Source organism: Aulonocara sp. 'chitande type north' Nkhata Bay, linkage group LG15, assembly GCF_057382095.1.
Source record: "Aulonocara sp. 'chitande type north' Nkhata Bay isolate Kocher_YH1m ecotype deep benthic linkage group LG15, A_spYH_male_GT1.1, whole genome shotgun sequence".
NCBI classification, from domain to species: domain Eukaryota; kingdom Metazoa; phylum Chordata; class Actinopteri; order Cichliformes; family Cichlidae; genus Aulonocara; species Aulonocara sp. 'chitande type north' Nkhata Bay.
Window position 1 is genome coordinate 14133131 of NC_141358.1, and position 22068 is coordinate 14155198.

General features: G+C 38.3%; 1 protein-coding gene across 1 annotated transcript; it reads right to left on the reverse strand.

The window, feature by feature from the left end:
• Nucleotides 1-8008: 8008 nt before the first annotated feature.
• On the reverse strand, nucleotides 8009-19937 carry muc5.7 (mucin5.7). Its single transcript, XM_086264482.1, has 6 exons — nucleotides 19862-19937; nucleotides 12605-12661; nucleotides 10843-11014; nucleotides 10375-10487; nucleotides 8901-9069; nucleotides 8009-8108 (listed from the first exon to the last, which is right to left on the reverse strand). The coding sequence occupies exons 1-6, from the start codon at nucleotides 19935-19937 to the stop codon at nucleotides 8009-8011; spliced, it is 687 nt and encodes a 228-aa protein (XP_086120608.1).
• Between the last annotated feature and the right edge of the window lie 2131 nt (nucleotides 19938-22068).

The following is a 22068-nucleotide window of genomic DNA, read 5'->3' on the forward strand; positions in this document are numbered from 1 at the left end:
AACTGCCAAAGCTATTTGTATGAAGCTAGATAACATTTGTAAACAAAAGCACACAGCACTTGGGTTATAACCCAAAGGCTTGATGATATATTTGAGCCTATTTAAGACACAATTTTATTGTGCAAGTACTGAAGCTAAAACCAAGTAACATTTAATGTCCAATTATGAGTTATATTACATATTATCTGTGAGTCAACATTAAAGTTATTTCATTATTGGTTAATGAAAATAAAGTAGGCATGAGGAAGTCTCCTTATTTAGTCACAGTAGGTGCTGCAGTGTAGCAGACAGTGCCACTACCCAGTCAGGTTATTATACGCAGGCCATTTAGCGTCTTATTTTGTAACCACTGGACCCCAAAACTGTCTTGGTATAGTATGGATACTTGACTATCTTAGGTGAGAATAGTGGTTCTGTTATTAAATTGATAAAAGAAGCTAACAGCTTAACAATATTTGTAGACACGTGGCAAATTGAAGGAAAAATCAAGCGTCTAATCGATGTGTTAGGTCACCACATGCCACCACCACAGTTTAGGTAGAGCTTCACAGGAGGAATAGAATACCATTTTTCTAAGTCACTGGTGTTTCTATGAAGGTGGTGGAGAGAGGGCTGTCTAACATGTCTGTCCGAAATCACCCTTAAAGCTTTTCACTGAGCTGAGACCTGATGAGGGTGAAGACCACAGCATACGATTCACATCATTTTCCAACTCATCAAACCCTTCTGTTACTCCCCCTCTTATCCTATGAATGAGCACTGTGTCATCCTAGTACAGACCCCTCTTATCAGAATGGAAACGTTTCCTTTCAGGATGAAGGTGATCACTCAGAACAACTTTGTACTGAGTGACTAGTGGACCCCAAACATGTCAGCACGGTGCTCCCTCCAGCATAACAGAATAAGTGAATCACCTCACTGTGGGTTTTAAGCACTCAGGCTTTCCCTTGAATTTGTTACCCGTCCATAAATGCTGAATTACCAGGCACAAAATGGTAGTCTGTGTTAGAAGTTACCCTAATGATGGTGTGATCAATAATAATTATTTGGTGCTGTTCAACCTTAAAAGTAGTTTGAAGAAATGTCAAATACCCAATAAGCACTGAGTGCACCACTCTTAAAGAGTCCTGGTAGAGGTTAAGAAACACATTATCTGGGTCCTTTCGGCTGCGCCCTTATTTCCCAAGGGGTCGCCACAGTGGATGGATATGCATATTTGATTTGGCACAGATGCCTTTCCTGACACAGCTCTCCCATTTATCCAAACTTGGGATTGGCACAAGGAGTATAGTAGCTTAAATCCTCTGAATCTTGGTTTGTGTGTCATTCTGGTCTCAAACCAGAGACGAGACAAAGCGTAAGGTGAATCTGTTAACTACCACCCCAAGAAACCCATTAGAATGAAAGTCACAATATCTAAGAGCTGCTGTTGCTGAAATATAAACAATAAACAGACATTTTAAAATCAAAGCTCCATTTCTGCATTTGTTTTTCTCAGTTCTGGTGTATGATGCTATGTTTTGAATCATGCATTTTTTTCTATTTATTGATTTATTTTTACAGTGGTTCAAATGCAATGATTTAAACAGTGCTTTTGTAGTAATGCAGTCCTACCATATTAGTGCATTTATACTGCAATGTAAAATGACAGTCGTAATCAATAGAGGTTATTGCCACAGTAATTTCAGCCTCTACACCTCCATTGTGATTGTAACCTTGATTTTCACAATATGGGTCTTTTATAGAGAAGATGACTTAAGATAAGGAAAAGCGCAGGTGTAATCAGAAATATTAACAGAAACGTTTTTGTTTAGCTCAGCAGCTCCGGGGCTGTGCTCTCATGCACACTGGTTCACAGTCACGGCCTACTGAGTCACTTAATTGTGACTGAGGCATTATAAATGTTCTTACTTTCTTTTAAAGTAACTTAAAATATAATGTACACATTCACCAGCATACATTCACTGTGGTGTATACATCTAACAGTCACTTTATTAGGTACACCATGGTACTACTGGGTTGGACCTCTTTTTGCCTTCAGATGTTTTTTTATTTTATTTGGGGCTTTGTTTTTTTTGTTTTTTTGTAGATTATACAAAGATGCTGGAAACATTCCTCAGAGATTTTGCTCCATATTGATATTATAACATCACAAAGTTACTGCAGATGTGTCGACTACACATCCAGGATGTCAATCTTCCCATTCTACCACATCCCAAATGTGCTCTAGTGGATTGAGATCTGATGACTGCGGAGACGATCTGAGTACCAGTGTCATTTTGAGATGATCCCACTGTGGTTATAAAGGGAAAGACATCTTCAGCAGCAATAGTCAGGTAGGCCATGGTATATAAACAATGCTCATTTTGTACTAAGTGTGCCAAGAAAATATCCCCAGCTCCATTACATCAACACTAGTACCTTGAACCATTGAGAAAAGGCAGGATGGAGCCATCCTTTCACATAGTTTACATCAAATTCTGACCCTACCATCTAAATGTTGCTGTAGAAATCAAGACTCATCAGACCAAGCAATGGTTTTCCAATCTTCTGTTGGCCAGTTTTGGTGAGTCAGTGTGAATTGTAGTCTCAGTTTCCTGTTCTTAGCTGACAGGAACAGCACCCAGTGTTTACTTTCTGCTCCAAGGTTTGATGTTTTTAGCTCTTCTGAATGCCTTGGTTGTAATGAATGGTTATTTGAGTTACTGTTGCCTTCTTATTAGCTCCAAGCAGCCTGGCCATTCTCCACTGACCTTTGACATCATCAGGACATTTTCTCACAGAAAACTGCTACTCGCTGAATAGATTCTCTTTTTCACACCACTCCCTGGCTGTGTGGAACAATCCCAGTAGATGAGCAGTTTTTATAATACTTAGACCAGCCTGTCTAGCACTATCAAGCATGTCCCATTCACAGTTAATTAAATCCCAGTTCATTCTAATGCTCAGCTCCTTCCTTCAGAAGATCCTCTTGACCATGTCTACATGCCCGAATCCACTGAGCCGGTTCCACGTTTGATTAGATGTTTGGATTAATGAGCACCTGACTGTAGTCTTCCAGTGCACACCCAGTTTTGAATCATATGTGCCTGATTAGACCTTTAAAGAGGCTTAAAACATAATATGTTAAATATAACTCTGGATCCATATGCTTCACATGTTTTTTGTTTTTTAAAAAAAACATCATAAGTGCAGAAAAGATTCATCAAGGCTATACTAATGAAACATTATAGTTCATATTGCCATAGAGATTTAATATCCATTGAAACATTACAGATTATGATTCATTGTGCCACTTAAAATGAATGCTTCATTAATAACTCAAATACAGTTTATTTAACACATTTTTGGTTTGAAATATTGGTCTGAAAGGTTTGTAGCAGTTGTAGTCAGCTTGGATTCATCCCATAATTAGTGGAAAAGATGCCCCACTTTTTCCAGAGCAAGAAAGTCCAAATGTCCACAGAAAATTCTCAGACTTCTCTCCTGCTGCATAATCCACCTCTATCCATCCTTGTGCTCACCATGGACTGTTTTTTAATGTATCATTGTGGTAATATTTATGGTTCTCAGCTGAAATTCCTCACACAGTAGCCTCTATCCGACCACAAACAATTGTAAATGAATAAATATTTTCCTTTTTAAAATTGATTTTGTATGAGTTGTTTATATCTTGTCAGGAAAAATAAATCCTTTCTGTGCGCTGTGGTTTCAGATCTTAGGGAGAGAAAAAAAATCATGCATATTCACAGACACACGCGCGCACCCACAGCAGTGAGCCTGGCTGATTGGATGGTGGATGGCTGGAGTTGTTATTATATAGCATCCAGCAGAGTCTGGTTTGCAGGATAAGGACATCCTTACAGGGCATTTCTCAGTGTGAACGATGAGGAAACAGCCCCCTGTGTGAGCGAGTGGATGTGTGTGCATATGCATGTGTGTGAGAGAGAGAGAGATAGTGAGAGCCAGTGAGGAAAGTTTGAAAGAGAGGAACAGACAGAATGTGGACAGATGCATCTGTCTGCCTACACGTTTTGGCTTTCAAATAGAAATCTTGGCAATGCTTGCAAAAAGTGACTTTCCCTATTGGGCTAGCCAGTGCCAAGGGTTTGCCTGCAGAGAAGGAGACTGGAGAATATGAGAGGAACTCATAAGGCTTTGCATTCTGTTACAGGAAAGCCTCCAATAAACTTCCCTTTCTCCAAAGACATCTCCATCTCTGATGCCCATGAATGGGTGTAAGTGGAGGGCCTTTCAAAGCCAAATGTGATAGTGTAAACAAAGATTGGACACACATTGGTGATTTGTGTGCATCTGGGCCTTTGTTAATGGGCTCTCTTGGTGCCTAGTCGTAACTCATTGGGGAGCGGTGTAATTCTTGCCATTTTATAAGCCATTGACAAAAGAGACACGGAAACCACCCATGAACATGAATGCCACCAAGCTAACATTATGTCACCACATAATATAAATCTGTTTCAGGCCATAGGGTGTGATGCGGGGAAAAAAAACAACTTTTACAAAGACCGTTTGCTGTCTTAATAAAGATACTGCAGTGAAAGTTGGGTAACAATGCATCTATTTCCTCATTAGAAATCAGCTTACACACCAGAATTTTTCTTTTTTTTTTTTTCAGCGAAGGGTTATGACAGGCAAACACTTCTGGCATGTTTTGACTTCCACCTCAGTAATGCAATCCACTCTGCGTCCTTAAAGTTCCTGGGATCAGCTGTTGCCGCTGGGGATGAGAAAGCCCAGCAGTCGCCTGAGACACCCAGGATCAGAAACTCCAAACAGGGATAACACGCTCTCAGCATTCAATGTTTTTAATCAAGGGATCAGCTACTGTGACTGGAAACAAAATGTCCCAGACAGCTATCACGTCGGAGTTGCCAGCAGGCAAAAGCTGGCACGACTAATATGGCTTGTCAGAGTGAAAATAGCCTGGTATTGTTCGCACCTTACGTGGAGGTACAGGCATAACGCTTTTGTCTTGTTCATCTCTCAGGAGTCATGCTCTAATAGCTTTTCAGGCTCATATTGCTTTGGTGAGAGGGATTTAAAGTTGGGGTCTGACATCCCAAGGAGTCTAGGGATGGAGGCAGAGCTATTCATTTACACATCTACACATAATTCAGGACTAATCAAATTTACACCGCCATGAATGTGATAAATTTGTGTCTTTAAATTAAATGCTATTTGACAGATGGATTTGGGAATTATCAAATTGCCTGGTTAAGGATTTATTAAAAATAACTCAACGTACATGGACTGCCTTGTACAGCTAAAGTGTTTTCATGGGTTGCCAAGACTGCAGCTATACCAAAATATATTAGACAAATAAACAGAAATTCTAAATAGTGTAACAAATTGGTCTTTAAATACAAGCTCCGGCTGTTAGGTGATTGCAAAGAGCTGTTCTAGATTTAAGGATGCTGAGATGCTTTCAGATGCATTAAATGTTGCTATTTTCAGTCCCAAACTCTTGCAGTTAGTGAGAAAAAAGACATTTCTGATGAGGACAAATATGGTGACTTATTTCTGTCACATAAGCTTTGATATTCAGTATGTATGATATAAACGACTGCACTTTTTATGGTTAATTTCTAACACAGAATCCATTTTTTATTGCATTAAAAATAAATCTACTTCTGGCATAATAAGTATCATTTCAGCATATTCAAATAGTCCATTTTCACCTCCTTCTACAAATATTTTGAGTGGTTTTAATAGGCAAATGGGTGTTATTGAGGTCATCAGTATTTACAGCTCTGCACTAAGCCCACTCTTCACAAAAATGCTGTTATCCAAGCCTTTGTAAATGCAGGGAAAAATCTGGATATGGACCAGTAGCTGGAGTGTGTGGAAGCACGGAGGAGGGTTTGAGCTCATTTATGTCCTTGCTCTTCTGGAAACGATGAAACGAGGCTGGTCCTAAACTGGGTGAGGTCCTTTCCTTTCCTTTCCTTTCCTTTCCTTTCCTTTCCTTTCCTTTCCTTTCCTTTCCTTTCCTTTCCTCTCCTCTCCTCTCCTCTCTTCTCCTCTCCTCTCCTCCATTAATCATGTCTGCACACATGAAAATGAGCTTAACCCTTTACCCTGTGCATTGCTCCACTTCCACTCAAGGACACCTTGCAAGCAGCTCTCTGCACAAATGTTCTTCCTCTACTTTTAACTAAAAACACTTTTCATTCTTGAGCCAGCTTGCCTTAGCAATGGAAACATATAGAACTGAGCTCCATCCTCTCTTGTTAAGCCTGTCAGTCTTTGCTGTGAAGCCTCATAACAATTAACACTGCTGTAAATCCTTTTGTCAAATGCCTAATGAAAAAAAAAAAGAAATTAAAGGACTTATCCTTACCCCTTGAGTCTAACATAATTTTAATGACAGCTAAACTAAAGTATATGAATGAAAGTTGGGTATATAATATATAAGCTCATGGAAAAGAGGAGCGCAGAGAGAAAGAGTGAGACGATAGGAAAGAAGACTCGGGCACAGAGGGATAGAAAGAGAGAGGGAGAAGTAGGAAGAGAATACACAAAGAAGAGAGAGGAAGGAAAAAGAAAATGAGCTTGGTTCCCTTTGTGGCACAGAGCTTCACCACTTAATCATCCCCTGGTCTATAAATAGGCCTTCACAGCCATGGAATATTGGTAGATTAATGGAAGAGAATGGAACGCCATAGTGCTGCAAAGCTTCGACACTTATGTTGCACTTCAATAATGCAAATTTCATTTTATTTTGCCACCAGTGTCAGAATTTTTCCTCTTTAGTTTTATCATGAGAAGTTAAGAGGAAAAATTTAACAGATTGCATCCGTCCTTCTCGGTTGTTTTTTTTTTCTTTTTCGTCTTTTGATATGTTGCCTATTTCAACACAGTCTTCAGCCTTCTGGAAGACAGGCGTTCATGCTCAAAGCCAAATGGCACCAAGTACAGAACTGTTGATGCAATGCAAACATGCAAGCATTAGCAAAACCCTCCAAAGAACAGATTCGTTTCCAAGAGCAGACTGTGGAAAAGTTCCTTATTTTATATTCCGTACAGTGCCCTGCAGTTTCTTTTCAGCACCTATCACAAGTGCTCATCTCCCGAGGAATTGTTGGCGGTGTTATGGAATCACCTTGTATCTCCCTGCTCTCCTTAGTGCCTGTGTGTATGTGTGTGCATGTATATATGTATCTGTGTGCCTATATGTGTACATTCTGGGTTTGCAGGGGGTTATATGCACATACAGGCTTGCATCAAGAATACTTGATTTTAAAGGAAATATGGCGAAGGCCTTATGTAGGTCAGCGAGAAAGGGAAGCTGTAAATACACTAATCCTGCACTAAAAAAACAAACTGTCTTTTTTTCTATAAATAGACATTAGTTCTACCTGTGTGTTTGCTTGTTAGTGTTGCCAATTATTTTGATATAAAATTCAGATTTACTGAGTTGCGCTTTTCCACATTTTCACTTTCCTGTCAAACAACACAGCATGCGTATCACATTAGTCCCCACCATCTGCTGAAAACATATACTGTACATCTGCATAACTCACATCAAGTCATAGCTTCATGTAAGCTCAAGAGAAGAAACCGACTTGCTGTTCGTTAGTGGTTTTATTCGTTTTAGTATTTTGGTTCATTAGTCAAACAATGTCATGCTTTCATAATCACTGAAAAGAAAAGAAAGTTAAAGCAGAAAAACTTCCTCCTGTACCACTGAAAACATTTGCGTACATATTTAACACTAAATCTTCATTTTTAGCTGCTTTTGTGTCGTTCACATCACCATGGTCGTTTCAGTGAAACAAGATCATCTTTAATTTAGCAACACCTGTGCTTTTGCAACGCCGCTAAGTGAAGATGTCTGCGAAGGGGGCCCATTACAAATTCCTCCCGATATTACGCCCAGTAAAAAATGAATTATTAAACAAAAGAAATAGCAGAGGAAAATTAAAGTGATATGAAGAGGAACTTCTTTTCTCCCCACAATTCTAAGCGTGGTGGACTCAATCGGGGCTCAGTTGTTACATGGGCATCCAAAGCGAACTTTGTAGTCACTGCACTTGCCAGTAGTCTGGTCCTTATTGCGGCAAACAAATCCGTCAGTTGGATTGTACCTGAAAAAAATGAGCACAAAGTAAGCTACAAATATGCTTAATGTTCTTATTTTATTATTATGACGATAATAATCTAAAACAGGAACTTGTGTTTATTGTACAAAGACATACATATCTAGTTAGTAGGTCTAATTTGCCCACCATAAAATAATTAAAGTGCCCAGAGTAAAGCAGAGTAAACATGTATGGTTAAATCTACCTTCTATTCTCCAGCACTATACTCCACAGTCAACAAGACTGGTAAAGTAATATGTAAATGTCAGTTCATTTCCACTGTTTAATGAGGCATTTTGGTTAAACCATACTTACTTTTGTTGTTGCAGTTGTCTTTTTTTTAATGATAAAAATAGATGACGTGGTTTCGCAATAGTGCTGTTGGCAGGTCCAATAAAAATGAATTTTACTCTTCAAAATGTCTTGTGTAATTTGTTTTTTTATAAGTGTAAATGTGAAATGTCTCAAACATCCAATTTAAATAAGATAAAATAATCACATGTAAATCATTTCCTGTCATGTATTACTTTTTCTTTCTCATAACACACATATTGTTCTAGTCAAACCCAGTAATACAAGAATGAATTTTGACATTATTTTGAAATCCCTCAGGAAAAATGATCACCCTTACAAATATAACTGAATTCCCATTCGTTGTTTAAGAAATATCTTCAGGCAGAACATATCTAAAATTTGGAAACTTGAGGCAAGAGGCGTTGTTGCTGAACACTGTGTTTGATCATTGGGTTGTTTGTACTACACGTGAAGCTTTTATTGTTTTCTTAGGAGGCAGCTTACATGTAAAAGGTCTCCCCTGTGTAGATGGCTGGGGTCATTGTGTCAGTGGTAACAGCGTCCACATACAGAGGGTTGTCACAAATTTTTTTTTGTTTCTTCAGTTCACTTAAAACCTCCCAGTCTCCTGTTGTACCAGGATCATCGCGATTAAACCAGCTGGTCCAACACACTGCAGTGAGTAAATACAGACAAAGCATGCCTGTTAGAAAACTACAGAACCAAAGCAACATTTTAAATGACTGTCTATCCACCCATCCACATTAAGGGGACGGCTGTGGAGCGTGTGAGCAGCTTCAAGTTCCTGGGAGTCCACATCTCCGAGGATCTCACCTGGACGACCAACTGCTCCAAGCTGGTCAAGAAGGCTCACCAGCGCCTCTTCTTCTTGAGGACTCTGAGGAAGAACCACCTGTCCTCAGACATCCTGGTGAACTTCTATCGCTGCACCATCGAGAGCATCCTGACCAACTGTATAACAGTCTGGTACGGGAACTGCTCTGCCTCGGACCGGAAGGCGTTGCAGACGGTCGTGAAAACTGCCCAGCGCATCGCCGGAGCACCACTTCCTGCCATAAAAGACATCTACAGGAAGCGGTGTCTGAAAAGGGCTGGGAAAATCATCAAAGACCCCAGTCACCCATCACATGGACTCTTCACCCTCCTGCCCTTTGGGAGGCGCCACAGGAGCCTCCGGACTAAGACCACCAGGTACCGGAACAGCTTCTTCCCCACAGCTGTCAGACTCCTGAACTCTGCCTCCTGACATCTGACCCACGTTAAACTCATGGACTGAACATACACACACCCACAATGGACAACTGTACCCTCAAACACAATAATAACATGGACTGAACCACCACTCACAACCACTAGCACTTTATATAGCCTCTGTAGAAACTATCTACACCCTCACTTATCTTAACTGCACTACTGTATAGCTCTGTGTAAATAATCATTCTGTACATTCGATAATCTTTAATCCTACAACTGTTTACAACTTGCATAGTTCCCATTTCTGTATAGCTGTATATCTCAGATTCTGTAAAGTTATTTATTTCATATTCTGTATAGTTTTTCATATTTATATCCTGTTCATAGCCTGTACATAGCTTGTACTCACTACAGCCTGTACATACTTATAGTTATAGAATATTCACAACATACTTCATACCGTGTACATTATAACATACCATAATAGACCCATTTCTGTAATATACTCACATATCTATATTATTGCTAATATATATTGTAATATATCTATATCACTAAAGCACTTCTGGATGGATGCAAACTGCATTTCGTTGCCCTGTACCTGTGCATGTGCAATGACAATAAAGTTGAATTCTATTCTATTCTATTCTATTCTATTCTATTCTATTCTATTCTATTCTATTCTATTCTTTATGCAATAAAAAAAGCAAGAAATCAGTTTGCATTAGGAGCTTAATATTCCACATGCAGAATGTAGTGATACCTCCTCTTTCACAAAACGGGGGATAGGAGCTGAAGCGAACAGGATAATCGTTGCACTTCTTATTGTTGATCTGGTCTTTGTTTCTGCAGATAAATCCTGAAGTTATGTCATTTCTAAAAAAGAAAAAAGAAAAGAAGGAGACCAGCATGACACTGACTAAGAGCAGCCTAATAGCTGTAACCACTTAAGTGTATTTGCATTTTTTAGACATGTTAATGCATGGTTAAAGGCATGGCAATCAAACTCTGTCAGCCCATCTGTCTGTCTGTTGATTTGTCACCACTGTGGTACAGGCTGCAGTATCTCCAAAACACTGGATGGATTGCTGTGGCATATGGTTCATGTCACACTTTGGTGAATCCTCAAACTGTGTCCAACTTAAACAGTGAAGATGCAAATGCTGCCAATTCCATAGAATATATCACTCACACACACTTTTTCACATATTTTTTCTTGTACTGTTCTTACTTGTAAATCACGTCCCCTGCTGCAGCCACAGTGAGCCCAGATAGAGTCTTGGCTTCGATAGCTGCTGGTCTAGGGCAGATCTTTCCAGGGTTCTCTTTGCGGAGCCTGCAAAGAGTTTCCCAGTCTCCAGATGCAGAAGGGTCGTCTCTATCGAACCATTCTGTCCAGCATCCTGGAAAAGGGTCAAATTCAGATAATTTAGCAACTTTGAAAGCTTTTCTGTAAATGTTTTCATTTGACTAAGACAAATTGTGAATGTTAAAAAAGATGGCTGTGATGTACAGTGGTGTGAAAAAGTATTAGGTTTCAGATCATCAAAGAAACTTAAATATTAGACAAAGATAACATAAGTAAACACAAAATGCCATTTCTAAATGAAGGTGTTTATGATTTAAGGGAAATAAATCCATACCTACATGGCTCTGTGTGAAAACGTGATTGCCCCCTAAACCTAATAACTGGTTGGGCCAACCCTTAGCAGCAAAAACTGGAATCAATAGTAGAGGGATTTTGGACCAATCATCTTTGCATAATTGTTGCAATTTTGCCACATTGTAGGGTTTTCAAGCATGAAACAGCTTTTTAAGGTCATACCACAGCATCTCCTTCGGATTCAGGTCCGGACTTTGATTAGGCCGCTCCAAAGTCTTCATTTTGTTTTTCTTAAGCTGTCATCAATGTGCTCTTAGAGTAATTTTGGTCACTCTTGGGAAGCTTTACTGTTGTTCCTGGCTGCTACTTTGGTTCACTGGAGTCCCAAAGCCTTATTTTCTCCTTTAATCACTGAAATCCTCATTTAAAAACTGAATTTCATATTAACTTTGGTTATCTTTGTCTAATATTAACAATTGTTTGATGATCTGAAATATGTAAGTGTGAAAAACATGCAAAACACCAGGAAATCAGGGGGGCAAACACTTTTTCACACTGTAACTGCAAATGAGAAAATAAAATGTGATCTCCTTACGAATGTTGGTGGGATAGTAGCAGGGCTTTACTGAAATGCAGAAAGTGAAAAAACAGCAGAAAGTGAGACTTTAAAAATTGCACAAACTGATCAATTAAAATGCATTGATTGTTTTTCAAATACAATGAATTCGATACTTTAGTTGGTGAGAAAATGAGAGTTAATACTGTGTGATTACCAAAAAAAAGAGGAAAGTCCTATTTTATCAGGAAACTGATAAAAAGGATAAAATAGCTACTCCTGTGTGACAAATGAAACATTAAATTTTCCACCTTAGGAACTTAGAAACTTCACTTCACTTTGGGTTATATTAAAGTGAAGGGTCCTCTTTTGTTCCTTAAAATCAGACAGACAGTCAGTAGGTTGCTTTCTGGTAAATATAAATGCTATAATGTTATTTTATTTGTGATGGTGTACAGTGCTAATGGCTTTGTGTACCTGCCAAAGTTATTTAATTAAATGTATTTAATTAAATTAAATACACCTTAAAAGATAAGATAAGATAAGATAAGATAAGACAAGATAAGATAAGATAAGATAAGATAAGAAAAAATCTGAATTTCCACTGTCACATCAACACATTTAACTCATATTCCAGTAAACAGTTTAATGTGCATTTAGCAACCAAGCTTTAGCAACCAATTAAAAAATGTAGAATATAGATGTAAATGTATAGAATAATACATCATCATTTTGGGGGCATTGTTTGACATCACAATATAAGCAAATATTTCTCTCATTTCAAAGTATGCCACTGACTACACGTTGGGTGTGACACATAGTGAAGGGTCTTACCATTTTCATCCTTTTCTTCCTTTGAACTAGATTCACTGGAGTCCTGCTGTTTCCTTTCTAGTAAACAGAAGAAGAATAACAGTCCTTACAGTTTATGGAGTTCCAAGACGTTACAAAGTTCTTCCACCGTGATTAAAATACACCACACTGTATGTGATACTGATACACAGTGTTGAAGGCTCTTACCGTCCTTTTCTTCCTTTGAACTAGATTCACTGGAGTCCTGCAATTTGCTTCCTATTAAGTGAAATAATGTTGTACTTTGTTACAGTGTACAATTCTTGTCAAATTTGAATAATTTTACAAGAAGATGCAAAGCTCTTCAACAGAGACTGAAGATGTACACATTTTACATGGTGTTAATCAAGTTACAATGAAGGATCTCACCATTTTTATCTTTTTGTTTCTTAGAACTGGAGCCACTTGACTTTTCTAGTTAAAATGAATAAAAAGATCTTTTGTGATTGTGTACAGTTCTGGGAGTTTACAAAATTGTCAAAATTTAATACATTTACAAGAAGCTGAAAAGTCCTTCAGCACATTTTATGTGCATACACGTTTGTGACATAAATCAAGTTGTAATGAAGGATCTGACCTTTTTTATCCTTTTGGTCCTTAGGACTGGAGTCAGTGGAGTTTTCTAGTAAATATAGTAAGAAAATGATGTCTGTTGTGATTGTGCACAGTGATTGTGCAAAATTGTCAAAAATGAGTAACTTTTACTAAACTCTTCTGCAGTGATTGAAATGATACACACTGTACTGGCATTAATCAAATTCTCATTAAGGATCTACCTTTTTTATCCTTTTGATCCTTAGGACTGGTTTGAGGGGAGTTTTCTAGTAAATATAATCAAAAAATGATGTCTGTTGTGATTGTGCACAGTTATGATGGCACAGCTGTCAAAACTGAATAACTTTACAAAATGCTACGAAGCTCTTCTGCAGTGATTGAAATAATATGATTTTATGTGACACTAATCATATTACAATGAAGGATCTACCATTTTTAATCCTATGGAGCCTTAGGACTAGATCCACTGGGAGCCTGCTGGTGGCTTCCTAGTAAGAAGAATAATGTTGTGATGTTGTACAGTTCTACCAGTGACTGAAATAATACACACTGTATTGACATTAATGAAATTTTTATGAAGGATCTCAATATTTCTATTTTTACAGTTCTGCCAATTTAGGTAATTTTCAAAAATGAGCAACTTTACACGAAGATACAAAGCTTTTCAGCACCGACTGAAAATATCCATATTTTATGTGACATTCATTAGGTTGTAATGAAGGATCGCACCATTTTTATCCTTTTGGTCTTTAGGACTGGAGTCCGTGGAGTTTTCTAGTAAATATAATCAAAAAATGATGTCTGTTGTGATTGTGCACAGTTATGATGGCACAGCTGTCAAAACTGAATAACTTTACAAAATGCTACAAAGCTCTTCTGCAGTGATTGAAATAATACGCATTTTATGTGACATTAATCATATTGCAATACCTTTTTTATCCTTTGGGTCCTTAGGACTGGAGCCACTGGGAGCCTGCTGGTCGCTTCCTACTAAGAAGAATAATGTTGTGATTTTGACTGAAATAATACACAATGTATTGACATTAATGAAATTGTTATGAAAGATCGAACTATTTCTATTGTTTTTTGTGACTGTATACAGTTCTGCCAGTTGACATAATTGCCAAAAAACAACTTTACAAGAAGATACAAAGCTCTTCAGAAGAAAATATAAACCTTTTATGTACACACATAAAACTAATTACAACATTATTCAAGTTGTAATGAAGGATCTCACAATTTTTATCCTTTGGGTTCTTAGAACTGGAGCCACTGGAAGCCTGATTTTCACTTCCTAGTAAGAAGAATAATGTTGTATTTTTGCAATTGCCAACACTTTTGAGATATTATAGTCTTGTCAGAAACTATTAACTTTAGAAGTAGATACAAAGTTCTTCATCTGAGACTGAAATAACATACATTGTATGTAACATTAATCAACTTGTGATGAAGGATGTTACTATTTTAAGATTGTCAAATCTGAATATACAATTAACATGTTACAATGTTTTTCTACATTAGCTAAGATACAGGACATTGGTCATGAAATGTAGCATCCTACTGGGAAGGGTCTTACCATTTTTATCTTTTTGTTTTTCAGAGCTGGGCGCACTGTCCACCTTGTATGTGTTTTCTGGTAAACACAATCATAACATTTTGTTTTGCTAATAATGCTTTAATTGCATATTTTTTGATTAAATGCACTGCTTATAAATTGCAGAATTGTTCAAATTTAATAGTTATTGAGAACAACCCACCAAAAAGTAATGCCAGTAATGGCAACAACCAACTGCAAGAAAAAATAGAAAAAATAATTATGTTGGAATCACATAAAACTGCATTCTGCTTATACATATTGTCTTGAATGTATAAAATCAATTCTGATAATGTTGGGAAATTCTGTAAAATGTAACTGAAACCGGAATACAATGATTTGCAAATTTCTTAAACTGACACTTTATTCTCAGTAGAACATTAAAAACATTTAAACTGAGTCATTTTGCTATTTCATGAAATATATCAGTGTGGTGGTGGCGTGGTCCCTGGCTCAGCTGCAAGGGAGGAGTGGTGCAGTGAGCTCAAGGGGGCGGCACCGGGAGGCAGGTGAGCCACAGGCGATTGTCTGATGACGGTGTCTCTTTTCCGTGTCTCTATAGTGAAGGCAGAGTCGAGCGGGGAGGAGGAGAGAGCTAGACTGAAACGGACTGCCTTCTTTGTGTGCATAACTCTCAATAAAAAACAATAACAGTGTGCAGAACCATCGTTTCTGGCGTGTACTTCTACAGTCAGATAATTTTAAATCTCCCACATCTGGAAAAGCACCATCAGTGCTGAAAGCTGTGAACAGGTTTTAGAGCAACATGTGCTCCCATCCATATTATGTTTCTTTTGGTCAAGGCCTTACATATTTCAAATCAAATCAAATCAAATCAAATCACTTTTATTGTCACATCACATGTGCAGGCACACTGGCACAGCACATGCGAGTGAAATTCTTGTGTGCGAGCCCCACAAGCAACAGAGATGTGCAAACACAACAACACAAACGAGCAAAGTACAAGAATGGCCAACCTGAAACTAATAAATATATGTACAATATATAATAGTGTATGCATTTCTGGATGTGTATACTAAATATTTTCCTACGTGTGTGTGTGTGTGTGTGTGTGTGTGTGTGTGTGTGTGTATACACATTTTTACAAATTAAATAGTAAAAAAATAAAATAAAATAATAATAATAATAATAATAATAATAAAATATATAAAATATACAGAGTTGAATATGTGCAAAACAAGTGGCATTTATATACAGTGTGGAGTGCATAATGTTGAAGTTCCAGTAGTGAAGCTGAGGTGTCTATGACGTGTTCAGCAGTCTGATGGCCTGATGGAAAAAGCTGTCTCTCAGTCTGCTGGTACGGGACCGGATGCTGCAGAACCTCCTTCCTGATGGAAGCAGTCTGAACAGTTTATGGCTGGGGTGACTGGAGTCCTTGATGATCCTCCCCGCTTTCCTCAGGCAGCGCTTCCTGTAGATGTCTTGGAGGGAGGGAAGCTCACCTCCAATTATCCGTTCAGAGCACCGCACTACTCGCTGGAGAGCTTTGCAGTTGTAGGCGGTGCTGTTGCCATACCAGGTGGTGATGCATCCAGTGAGGATGCTCTCAATGGCACAGTGATAGAAGGTCCTGAGGATGCGGGGGCTCATGCCGAATCTTTTCAGTCTCCTGAGAAAGAAGAGGCGCTGCTGCGCCTTCTTCACTGTTTTGTTTGTGTGTACTGACCACGTAAGATCCTCAGCCAGATGTACGCCAAGGAACCGGAAGCTGCTCACTCTCTCCACAGCAGCGCTGTTGATGGTGATGGGGGTGTTGATGGTGATGACAAGACAATATTAAAGTTGAAGTGTATAGATGCTGAACTTGTTTCCCTGCAGGCCAGAACTTTTACTATTTGATACTATTTTAAATCAGCCACTAATAAGTTTAAACTTATTTCACGTATTTTATATTGTGAATAAAATGTTAGTTTGCAAAATTTGCAAATCATATCATTCTGTTTTTATTTAGATTTTATGCAGAATCCCAACATTTTCGGAATTGAGCTTGTAATGTGAAAACATGTGTATTACAGAACAGAAGGAAATTCAATTTTAATTGAACTTAAAATGTATTTAAAGTTATACATTACCAGTCGCATCATGATTATAGAGGAACCTTAAAACAAAATGACAATGAGATCAATATTTTAGTTTTTAATACAGTGATGTGAAAAAGTGTTTGCCCCCTTCCTGATTTTCCAGTCTTTTGCATATTTTTCACACTTACATGTTTGGGACTCCAGTGAACCAAAGTGAGAGCCATTATACACCAATGGAGTAAATCTGGAACAGTGGTGAAGCTTTCCAGGCTTGACTGGCTTACCAAAGTTACTCCAAGAGCACATCAACAACTCATCCAAGAGTTCATAAAATAACCCAGAAAACATTAAAGAACCTCAGGATTCACATGTCTCAGTTAAGATCAGACTTCATGATCCAACAATAAGAAAAGGAATGAGCAAAAATGGGAGATTTCTAGGAGAAAACCTCTGCTGACCAAAAATAACTCAAAGGCTCATCTCACAATTGCCAAAAACATCTCCCCAAGACATCTGGTAAAACATTCTTTTATGCAGACGAGATAGAAGTTGAACTTTTTGGAAGGTTTGAGTCCTGTTACATCTGGCATAAAAACTAACAGCGTTGCAGACAAGGAACATCATACCAACAGTAAAATATGGTCATGGTAGTGTGTTGGCCTGGGGCTGTTTTGCTTCCTCGGGACCTGGAAGACTTGGTGCGGTAAATGGAATCAAGAATTCTGCTGTCTACCAAAACATCCCGAAGGAGAATGTCCAGTCCAGTTTTTGACCTCAAGCTGAAGCGCACTTGGTTTTTACAGCAGGGCAATGTTCCAAAACACACCAGCAAGTCCACCTCTGAATGACTTAAGAAAAACCAAATGAAGACTTACTCAGTGACCTAGTCAAGGTCCTGACCTGAATCCCATGGATATGCTGTGGCATGACCATAAAAAGGTGTTTCATGCTTGTAAACCCTCCAATGTGGCTGGATTACAAAAATTATGCAAAAATGAATGGACAGGGGACAAACAATTTTTCACACCACTGTATATCGATTGAAGTTAGCTGTATTAAAAACATAATGCCACATCAAAATGCTACTAAATTATAGTACTACGTATATTAAATGTATTTTTTGCAAGGTTTCTTAAGTATTGTTTTAAATATAAGTACCAAGAAGCATCACGCTCAAAACCAAACAAATTTAAAAGAGAAAATCCTTTACCCTGCCAAACCAGAAGAGACCCAGGACAGGGGTTCTCAGTCGTCAGTTTGTTTGTATGAAGTACTGTTTGGCTAAATGAGCAACCTTTCTGACAGCTTCTCCTCTTATATACGGCCCACAATCAGGAACATATCTAGTTACCTGTAGGGGGTAAAGAAAACCACTTACTGCAATTACGTCATCCAGAACACACCCAAGGAAACTAATTCTCAAATGTAATTTGAGAATATTTGCCAATAGTTATTTCACTTATTTCCTCATTCCATAAATCCCAATAGAAGGAAATTAGAATATATTGGTTAGAGGTCGACAGCTTCACCATTCTTCTCATAGTCATGTTAAAACAAATTTTGCTGCTGTTTCATGTAGACAAATTCAAGGGGGTTTAAGCATCGTATATTGTAAAAAAACAAAGTAACGTAGGCTCAAATTCACATAACCTAAGTGCCATTGATTAATAATTAACTGTTTGCTATCCTCCATTATAGATAGAACGTTTTATTTACCTTCTTGTCCTTTAGAGAAGGTTGTGTGGCATCTTAAACTGCACAGCTGCACTGAATCCCATAATCCAGACAGAAATTTGGCTCACTCTTACAGTTAAAGGCAGCTGTCATGCTATCTTTGCAAATATAAAAGGATGATTCAGGTGCAAGTGGCTGATAGGAATTTGTGCATAGCACCTGTACCCTAAGTCAGAAGCAGTAATAGTGTTATTTTGGATACAGTTTCACTGTTGTGGGTATTTAAGGTTGGTAATCTTTCTCAGGAACTGTGTGGGAACATTAAGTTTTATTCTAAATGAGGTTAAACTAAACTGTTTTGGAAAGCTCTCCCATGTACTCCAAGTGCATTCCCCAGATTTACGTCAAACTAGCCTAGCTCTTTATGAAATTATACTGAGCAAGCCAACAAAGTTGAACAATTTGAGAGATATTAAGGACAATCTAACTTTCATTTTTTCATACAAAACTAGCTGTGGCTAAAGTTGCAGATCTAAAAGCAATTCAACAAGTTAAAAGATTTGATGCTGAAAGAATCCCCATAGGCTGAAGGAAATGCGTACGAAAAGATTTTATTTAGATTTGTGGCAAGCGACACATTATGCGCTATTAATATGAAATATTGTTAATGCAGAACTCTCTTGCTTAAAAAATGAAAATAAAAGTTGCAGAAAAAGAAACACACATGATATTTTCATCATGTCACAAATCATTAAGTTCTTCTACAAGATAATTATTAAGATGGATGTTCTTCACATTTATGTGATAATCTCTAAGTTGATGAACAAAATTTAAAAGATAGTTTTTGTGTAAATAGTATTCTCTGAAATAGCTGAAAGGCAGTGCATGAAGACATAAAGCAGCAAAGAATAATATGAGTCACTTTTAAGGAAATGGGAACAATTTCTAAAAAACAACAACAACAAAAGAAAGATTTTAAATCTATTAATATGTGACACATCTATGAAGAGCAACAAACTTGTTTACCTTACCTGTTTTATTTTCTAGCCATGTTTGTTTGTTGCACTTAAGGACCAGAGTATGACTGGCCTTTTTTCAGTATTCACCCTCTGCAGTGGCTGTGTGTACGCTAATTAAATGCCCTTTGAGAAGAATATCTACCTCCCACTGTTCAATAGCAGCTGGGGATGGTTTCTGTCTATTCATACATCAGCATTACACTTTGTCATCTGAAGGGGCTGGTGCAATATTTTACACTAAATTGTGCTTTGGACTGGATGCCAAAGTACAAATGACAGCATGGTGTACACTCATTCATCATCCCCCCCACCCCCATCAAACATGCACATACCACCCTCTCTATCTCTCTACCCCCCAAACTCCTTGTCTCCATGGTGTCTCCATGCTCCTCTAATGAAGGAGGGTTTGTGTTGACCATCAGCCCCATTTGCCCATTTACATATTTGACTTTCACCACCATGTGGGAAGTAATGTGGTGATGATATGACGCACTGAGCAACACATCTCGAGGATAAATGATTGATGAGGGTATACTTCGGTAGTCTGCATTTATTTGCTTAATAAAAACATTTTATTTTGACAACTCAAGCCAGATGACGGAGGTAGCTGTGATTAAATCGGGGGGAAACCCCAATTTTGGTTTCATGTCACGTTGCCTATCAGGGTGTGTTATCTTATATTTTGCTTTCACTGGGCCATCTGACCTCTCGCAGAAAAGTTCCAGGAAACTGTGTAAAATTTCAGTTTGCAAACAACACAGACTTGATTCTTAAGCCGTCACTTGATCGCAGAGAGTCAGCTGAACACCTGTCATGTAAATGTAAAATTGAAAATAAGGTATTTATATGTATTCATTATTTAAGAACCACTTAAACCACCACTTACTCCTTAGAAGCGTATAGGCCCTGAGCACATTTGACAAATTTATTCATTGCATCCTATCTGAATGAATCTAAAGCACAAAGGCCTCACACCTTTGTATCTATATAAATATTACTGAGAATCTCAGCTCCTTCAGTGCAAAATGCATTAGTACAGTCATCTGTAGTGGCTCGATGCTGTGATGCAATGTTCACACTGACACAGTGCATAAAGTGTAACTGCTGTATGCCTGTTTTTTAATGAAACAGATGGTCAAAGGGGGCATGAGGTGACATATAAATGTAACTATAACAAAGGAAATTAGTCCTGCTATTGGCAGGAGCTTTTGCTGCTCCCAGCTCCTCCCTAATGCTACACATCTTTGGTTGATATAGGAATATCTGTTAATTTAAAATCTTGCAATTCTGAGATACAAGCAGAAAGTGAGAGAGGGAGAGAGAGAATGTTTTCCTGTATACACATTATATCCTTTGGGATTATCTTTGCCTTCTATATCTAGCAGTTAATATCTCCTGCAAGAGAAAGTGGCCTGAGGATAATTATGTAAAGTAGAGGTAAGAAAATGAAAATGTGCTAAGGGTTTAATTATCACTGGGAATGAACTTCACATCGCATGAAGGCAGGGAAGACACAGCACTTATGAAATGCAGATTTTGGTAATATTCCTTTCGAATGCAGCTCCCAGTGACTGCGACACTTTCAGGTCACACGAAATGTTGGGCTACTGATATCTTGCTGGTTATTTGTTGGTGCTGCTTATTAGTGAGTGCAAGGAAGAAGCAGGAAAGAAACAGGATAATGGTGCAGACTATTACCACAAATTGCATCAATCCTTTTCCAATCTGTAGAATGTAGAATGTAGTTTTTGGAACCTTTGCACGGTATTGGTAAAATATGCTACTGTGTCTCCTGCATGTCAGTTAGTGCTGCAGTAAATATGTATTACACGTACTGCCCATACTCTGCTGGGTTATTTTACGGTTGAAGTCATTAATTCTAACAGAATTTAAGAGATAAGAAAAGACATTGTTTTCAAGGATGAGCAGTGAGTGTAAAGTTTTGGGGCTCATTTATATTTTTCTCAGGCCTTCAAAAATCCTTTCAGACCTTCCACTGACCCGCTATTTAATACATGCTGTAAAAACACTTACACACTTACACTGCCCGAACACACGCACGCACACACACACACACACACACACATGTGCATACACACAAACCTTGTATTGCTCTTAAGTGTGCCTCTGTGTGAAGTGTGTCTGTCAGCGGGGCTCTTACACGTCATCATTCATCTTGCTTCCTGACAACCATTCAATCAAACACTGGCCTCCAGGATTGAGCCAAAACCCTTTTCCACAGGGACGGCTGTTACTATGGTAACTGTGGAGGTGTGCGACCCACCAGCAAGCCAGAGAATGCAGTGTTGTTTTGTTTGGGTTTGTTTTTCGCTGAGAAAACACCAACTTTGTGTTTGTGTATCTGTCTCCTCCTGTTTCCTTCTCTCTTGCTTTTTCCCATGTGGGAGAAGCACATACCTCCCCGCTCTTAGTTACAGCCCTGAAGCTTGTGGGTAATTGTGATATGCTATAGGTGTCAGGATACTTGGATTTCCCCATCAGTTGTCAGCCTGGAAAATCTGAAACTAGTTTTCCTTCACAACACTGGTACAGCATCAT